Raw genomic sequence first — 8157 nt, forward strand, 5'->3', positions numbered from 1 at the left:
TATAAGTCATAAGAATTCAATCTCATTTGCCAGACTGAAGGGTATTTGCTAAGAATTGCTGGGAAAGAAATTGATCTTCCTGAAATAAAAATAAACAGTCTTCACCTAGCCCTACCAAGATATAAGAAGTGTTTTACAGTAATTTCATTACAGTAGTCTTCTATGTCATTACTGTCTTGCAATTATACTACTATAGCTTTCTTGTCATTAATAAATACACAATTAAACTTTTAGTGCTTATCACACTGACTCACTTGATTTGTCTTGCAGTTAACTTTTATCTTATCATCATCTAAATGTGCTTATGTATATAATGATAAAGCATACCCTTTACGGCATCTCCATCTTGTTATGAGGGATCCAGTTGTATAGCTTATGAATTTGGGCTACTGTATTTCAATTAAATTTCCTTGTTTTGGATGTTTACAGTTGAGTCTGAGTTGTGCATTTGCTAATGTTGACATGATTGTGTTGAAGACTGGAAGATATCATAAGCTGAGAACAATATCAGAATATCTGGCAATATTGTGTTGTATTCAGTCTTGCATATATAGGCATTGATCATTTTCCCCCAGTTTACATTTGTAACCTGGGAAATTGTTTTTCTTTTCATTCTGCATTAGATGAGGTCTTTATTAGGATTTACTCTTCATTTTCTAGGATTCTGTTGATCCTATTTCTTACTTTTCTTCAAGAGTGTCTTTAGAGGTGTGAAGGATGCTACTGAGGCATTCTAGCCAACTTTCTTTTAGGATCTTGACTCTGAACTTATCTCCAAGATTGTGATAAGGAAGAAAAGATGGCAGAGAGCAGCAAGTATGATACTTTCAGATATTTCTCTGACCTCTTCTGTTCCTTCCGTATCTAAAAACTGCATTGGTGCTGAGACGAGTCTGATTGACTCTATGATTATAGGAATGCTCTTTTCCTTAATGATGAAAATGGTTTAGAGAGTGGCAGGTTTGAGACCTTCAAGTTTCTCTGGCATTGTTTTTATTTTTTCTGTCTGCAAAGTTTAAACATTATTACTGGAACTCTGTCAAAGACGTATTCAGATGTATATGACTCCATCAATCAAACCAACACAAAAAATGCTACAAATATTAAGGAGTCTTTGATGTTTTAATCAAACTTACATTTTTTTTTCCTGAAGCATTTTGCCTCATTATCAAATCACAACTGATTTAAATAAAGAACAGTTTTTCAAAAATATTCTGATGGTGCTATTTGAATGTTCATAATATTGTACAACACTGAAATTTGATGTTTGAGTCATAAAACAAACATCTTATGGACTAATCTGTTAAAATAAAAGCATGACATATAATACTGGGAATCTGCAGACATGTAGATCCAAGAACAATGTTTTAGCATCATTCTGATATTATATGGTGAATGAAATAGAAGAGTTAATTGAGGACATCATTTCTATAAAAATTAATAGTTCCTTCTCTAATTTCTCCCAAGTGATTAAGACATCATCTACATATTGTAGGTAAAGGAGAGGGTATTGCATAGCATCACATTCCTCATAATAAAATCAGTTAATAAGTTTTTAAAAAAGTTGCTTGTTATATTTTTGTTCCGTTCAAATATGAAAAACCTTGTTCAATTTGATTTCAATTGAATCAGGCTAGTTGTAAGCTATGAAGTTGATGAGGCTAGTTGTAAGCTATTGAAAGTACTTGCAATTTTGAATAAAAAGTTGCTTTTAATGCTGTAAGACAATGAGCACATTACATCATAACTATTTTAGTGTGAAGTGTAGTTAATTTGATAAACACTTTCAGATCTCTTTTCTTAGTCTGCTTGATTGGCTTCTCAGAAGAATGCCTACTTATTTTCAAGATCTGTTATAGCTGATTTACAGATGAATATTAGACTGGTAGTGGCATTGATGCAGGAATCTGTGAGGAGTATTCAAAGGAAATTTGAGTGTATTCTTCAATCAGCTCCCACAATAATATCAAGCACTGGCATTTGTTATTGCTTGGTGTGTTTACACTATTTTGAATAAATGTCTTTGTGATAGGACTATCTATATTGTCTCTGATAGTTAGGCCACTGTTTGAAAGTACCTAACTCTTGTTTTAGACTGATTACTGTTTTCTGAACTGGTTATACACATCAGGATTTTTTTGTTGTGGGTATTGAGGTACAAGTGAGGATATTGTGGTTAACTCTCATGCTGATTTGTTGTCCAGAATATTCTAATCTTTTATTTGGACCTGAACTTGCGTTAGGTATTCCTTTTAACCATTTTTGTAGAGATGTTGGTGACTACATTTTTACAGGTATCTTAATCAGAGAAGAAAAACTATTTTTCAAATATAAGTTTTTTTTTTTATATAGCTTATTTTTTTGCAAAAATTGAAGAATTTGTATTTAGTAAGAATTATAAAGGTATTCATTTTCTGTTTGGTATTATGATTGGCTTATGTCACTTTTGGAAACATGTTTGCCAGCTCAAATTTTTCTTCACTTTATTCAGATTTTTTATCAATTCTTTTCAGCTCATTTATGAGTATATGATATTTTTTCTAGAAGATTTATATTAACCTAGATTCTTTATTTATAGCATAGACATTATCTCTCCTGTTGGAATTTGTTGCATTTTTTTAAAAGGGCTAGACTCATAAAGTGATTTTATGTGGGGTTGCAGAATGGGTTTTATATATAAAAATATGTAAAATGAAAAGTATTTGCATGTTGCTAAAAAGCATTAATTTGTTATCAGGTGAATTCATTAGATTCATGTAGTTTAAATGTCTATTGAGCTAAGTCTGTCAGAGCTATCTATATCTGTGAATAACATGATTCAATCCAATTTGCAAGGGATGAATTTTGTTGTAATGAATACTGATGCTTTAGCATTTGTTAAGATTCTTGATTAAATTTCTGAGCATTTGTATACATAGAGAATATACATTTTAATAAACAAAGTGAAAGAAAACAATATTCAGCAGAAATGCATTCCAAAGCAGATGTTTTTGACATCTTCAGGTTAACTGACCTTTACAGCTGTTAAAACAAGGTGATTTATATGAAAATCACTCTTGCTTTTGTATAAATTTCTGCTGGATATTGGTTTTCTTGTTTTATTTATTAAGTATAGCCAGTTTTGAGCAGTGGCTTATATACAGTATGTTTTTAGAGCATTTGTGTATATAGTTTCTATAACACTTTGTATCTACTTTTTACATTCTGTGTTCTGCATAAGCATCTGTGTAATTAATTTCAATTTGGCAACAAAATGGCTATCAACTACAAGGACAACAACATACAGCTTGGAGAGCATTATTAGATACAGTCGACCCCCCCTATAATGCTGTAGATACATTCTACTTTATAAGAATTTCGCGTTGTAGGAATCCTTAAATACATGAGCCAATCTCAGCCCGGCATGTGTGCAGTTTACGGACTGCGGCTGTTTGAAAGGTTTTCTTCCATAAAATTAATCAATTCTAGACTAATTTGACTCAACATTTCCAAAACACATATAATTTTTTGGGAATAATCCGTATAAACTATGCTATAAACAAAAAATTGTAGGATTACTTAGTGTGTGCACCGTTCAACGACGCCCTTGCTTAAACTTGTTTTTGTCGTGGAGCAGCGCACCAAACGGCGGGCGCGTTTTCTGATAAGTTGAACTTTGGAGACATCATTAATAGAAATAATTTTTATGGCCGTTGAATAAGAAATGTTTTTTTCACAAGAAATGTATAAAATTACAGTATCTAATTTATATACTGTACAGACGATAGTGAACTCATCTTACCCGCCTAAACTCTCTGTAGCATGTAAGTAGTTCGGCTGCTCGTCCACTATTGGTCCAGATTCGACCAATCCTGTCGTGACACGAGTCGGAGACCGCATTTTACGAGTCTCTTTTAGCATCTTTATACAAATACGGTTGCAATTTTTTCACCACAATATACGAATCCGCATTATATGAACCCGCATTATGGGAGGTCTACTGTATATATAATATTAGTATTTCGTATTACATTTGTGGAAATTTCCTTCTTTATAACATAATTTTTACTTATATGTTAGATCTTGTAAAAAGACCAATGAAATTTCCTTAGTAATTTTATTTTAATATGAAATCTAATATTTTATTTATGATTACTTAATTAAAAACTTTCTTAATTTTCAGGCAACATTTGCATCAAAAATAGAAATAGAAAATGGCAAAATGAAAGTCACAAGAGAAATTGATGGAGGTCTAGAAAATATAACCGTAACGCTTCCGGCAGTCTTGAGTGCCGATCTTAGACTCAACGAGCCTCGATACGCCACTCTTCCAAATATAATGGTAAATAGTTTTAATTGTTATTTCAGATAAACTATTTGAAATATATGAGAGTCATATAATAATTTGAATAGAAAACACAAATTGCTGTTTTGTTTTTTAAAGTTTATTTTGATTTTAATATCAAAATAAACTTTAAAAAATATTCTTACTATAAATTTTTAAAATTGTAGTTTAACATTAATTTTATAAAATTCAATTAAAACATAAACATCCTAAAACACTTTAAATTATGTTTATTACCCTGCTGGTCCAGTTGACCTAGTTCCTTACCTGTCTGCTGACTGATTTAAGCAATTTTACAGTATTATCTACTAAAAATAAAAAACGATTGACTAAAGCTAGGTAAAATGTAAAAAGAGTGTCTGATATTATGAACATTTATCTGTACATTACTCAATTTTGATGTGTTCATGCTTTATTTTTATGTATTATGCTTTAATGTTATTTGGACATGTTTTAGAGATAAAGATAAAATGAAAAAAATGATAAACTGCAATATAGCTTTGAAATTAGTATTTTTATGTATGAAATATATAGTACATCGATTGATTTATTCAAAATAATGATGTACTGTATCAGTATTATTAGTAGACTTTTTTCTGACTGTAGCCGTTTTTCGTAATTCAGTTGGTTCGGCAAATGTACATAAGATGGCATTAGCACTATCAGAAATTTAGGAATTCGACTTTTGTATTGATAATATCTAAAAAGTATATAAATTATGTAATATCATAAACTATACAGGTTTAAAATAATAACAAAGTTATGTGGCTTATTTCTATTATTTTTTTTATCTTAGGCCTAAATCATAATCGTGACATTTTCGTCATATAAATCAATATAATCAGCATTATATTTGTTGATTTTTTATTAATGAATTTGAACAATTATTAGTTTGTACATTAATGCGCCATACCTAAACTTAACTCACATATAAAAAATAAAATGACTCAATATTCACTTACAAAATATGGCCACCAAACTTCGAATCAGACGATGATCATGGTTGTGCAGAATCGCTTATATTTCAAATTTCTGACTAAATAGTGCCCACTATTTATTAACAGACACACTAAAATACACAAAGAAATCGTATTTTCATTGCTGAAAAATGTAATGTTACATTTTAAAGCTAGAAATATCTTGATATATAGAAGAACATAATATTACTTTTTTGTTTTTTACCAAAGTCTTCACGAAACATAATATTATGTTCGTAGCAGGGTAAGTGTTAAAAACATGAAGAATGCCAGACTTTAAATGAGAGCATATTTCTTCTAATAATTAAATTTTGTTGGATTTTATTTTTTGTTTGAATACTTTTATCTGAAGATGGAATGCATAAGTTCCAAAAATGCTTAATAAAATTCTGACTTTTTAAAGTTCTTTGCTTGATAGCTTGTCTACTTTCTCTTAAAGTAAAATAGATATTTTTTTTGTAATAAGCCTATTATTATTATTTATATATAATTATTCCAGAAAGCAAAAAAGAAGCCTCTGGATAAGAAAAAACCTTCAGATTTGGGAGTGGATATAACTCCCAGAATCGACATTATATCAGTGGAAGACCCTCCCGTAAGAGAAGCTGGAGCTAAGGTGGAGTCCGTTGATGAATTATTAGCAAAACTTAAAGAATTTGGAAGAATATGATGATGGTGAAAATGAGATAGATTATCAATATAATGTTATCCATAATTTGATTATTAAGGTACCAAATGTTTTGAATATAGCTAACTCAAATTGTGAAATTTTTTTGTAATAAAATCATTTACAAAAGAAGCTTTTTCATTTTAATGGTTTTAAATATAAATATTCAGTTTTATTTTGCTAAGCAATTATAAGTAGTTTTATTTCCATGAACATCATTATTCTATTTACAGGGCTAGTCAGAAAGATGATTATATGTGAATACTAGCATACAAGAGTACCAAGATCTTGATAGATACTCTTGTATGCCAGTGTGTTCACATTATTATTGTGTGTTTCTACCACTGGTGTTTGGCACTATTTGACTTACTGGTAATGGAAAGTGACATTTGCAAGCCAAGTGTTGAAAGTAATATTGAAATCATGTTTTGCCAGTCTCACAACCATTTGTTCATTTCTGTAAGCAATTGCAATTGATGTAACTCAGGCATGTGATGACTTCTTGGAAAGATGGTAGGTTCTTCTTGCAAATGCCACTCATTGGTTCCCTGTAAATCAAAGTGTCAGCACACCATGAGATCAAACACACACCTGCTTTCCAATTCATCCTGAAATTTGATTAAAGTGAAAGAGAATTATAAAAAATACCATTACAATATAACTATGTTTGTGTGTTGGAAGTAAAATTGATATCAATCAACAGAACATAAATAAAAATGTTTTTCAAACATCCGTTGAAGATATGCCATTTCTGAGAATTTTTTTATAAATTATTCCAGCAAAGATAATAATTGCACATTAAAAATAATTACTGTATTCCAATTTATCAATTTTGTTCAAATTCTGCAATGTGCTTTTGATACATACACTTATTAATTTTGACAAGTTCTGTCATATGACATTATGGTAATTTGAATAGAGGAAATATGAATTAGTGATTATACAGAAACAATGATTGAATGTAGTAATTTTCATTTTGAGAGTTGCAATATCACAACAAATAGTGATACAATAGTTAATAAGAAAATGAAATTTTGATACCTGACTGAATATCAAATGCAATCCTGATATGTCAAGGAGTTAGACTGTTGCAAAAGAGATATGTGTAGATAAATTTTCAGTACACAGAATGAAAAACTTATAAATTGTTACAAATATCATTTGTCATATCTGATTTTCCACTACTATTGGCACAAGAACAATATTATATAACTTTTCAGCATCTACTTCTTCTATTGTTTTCTTTTTACAAGTCCATATACATCATAGTATAGCAAAGCTGTCTTGTCAAGATTTCCATTTAAAATGTCTCTGGCTCTGTCACTCCAATTTAAAATGTTTTTGGACACCTCTGGAAATGAAGGAAATCTTTTTGTTTCCTGTCTACACTCATAATTATTGAACATTCATTTGTCTCACATTCCAATCCTATATTTGTCTGTCTGTCTCAGTAAACTTTACATATATGTTGCAAAAGTGAAAATTCTCTTTGAGATCATGGAGGCCAAGGAACTTGAACCCATTTATATATAAATACAGACTTAACAGATATGGGATATAAAATGGAACCCTATCATCCAGAAACTCAAGGAAATCACCCTAGATCCCTAGACGAGAAACAATTTTTCTTAGTGGAGGAAGGAAACCCCTATCATCATCAACCTACCAATCAGAGAGACCTCCTAGAACAATTAGTCATACTATCTGTCCTGATTCCATATATCTTACATACTTATCATGATGCTCTTGTCGGAGGTCATCTAGGAGCAACAAAAACTTCAATCACTATTTTTTTGCAAACCATGAACAAAGATATAAAAAATTATTGTCAAGATTGTCAACTATGCACTTTACAAAAGCAGAAAGATAAACAAATGGAAGCAGAACTACAATTATTTCCTCCCCTGACACATCTATTCGAACTGACGGCTATGGACATTATGGGTCTCTTACCTATCACAACCAATGGAAATAAGTATATATTGGTCTTTGTCGACCATTTTAGCAGCTATGCCGAAGCTATAGCTTTACCTAACCTTCATAGTAAAACCATTGCCAAGGCCTTCGTTATTAAACTTAAGAGGGTTAAAGCAGATGATGGTTTCCAAGTGTAACATTTTATCGTTGTTGCTTTTAAGTAGCTCCTTTGCTAATAACAGTGCTTCACAGGAATCGGTAATAACTCGATT

General features: G+C 30.7%; 1 protein-coding gene across 1 annotated transcript; it reads left to right on the forward strand.

Moving 5' to 3' along the window:
* The first annotated feature begins 799 nt into the window (after positions 1 to 799).
* On the forward strand, positions 800 to 6101 carry LOC111625456 (electron transfer flavoprotein subunit beta-like). Its single transcript, XM_023368605.1, has 3 exons — positions 800 to 816; positions 4120 to 4321; positions 5801 to 6101. Exons 1-3 carry the CDS (start codon positions 800 to 802, stop codon positions 5969 to 5971), a joined length of 390 nt encoding a protein of 129 aa, XP_023224373.1. The 3' UTR covers positions 5972 to 6101.
* Positions 6102 to 8157: the final 2056 nt, after the last annotated feature.

Source organism: Centruroides sculpturatus, unplaced genomic scaffold (genome assembly GCF_000671375.1).
Source record: "Centruroides sculpturatus isolate CEXI.00-Female unplaced genomic scaffold, Cexi_2.0 scaffold379, whole genome shotgun sequence".
NCBI classification, from domain to species: Eukaryota; Metazoa; Arthropoda; class Arachnida; order Scorpiones; family Buthidae; genus Centruroides; species Centruroides sculpturatus.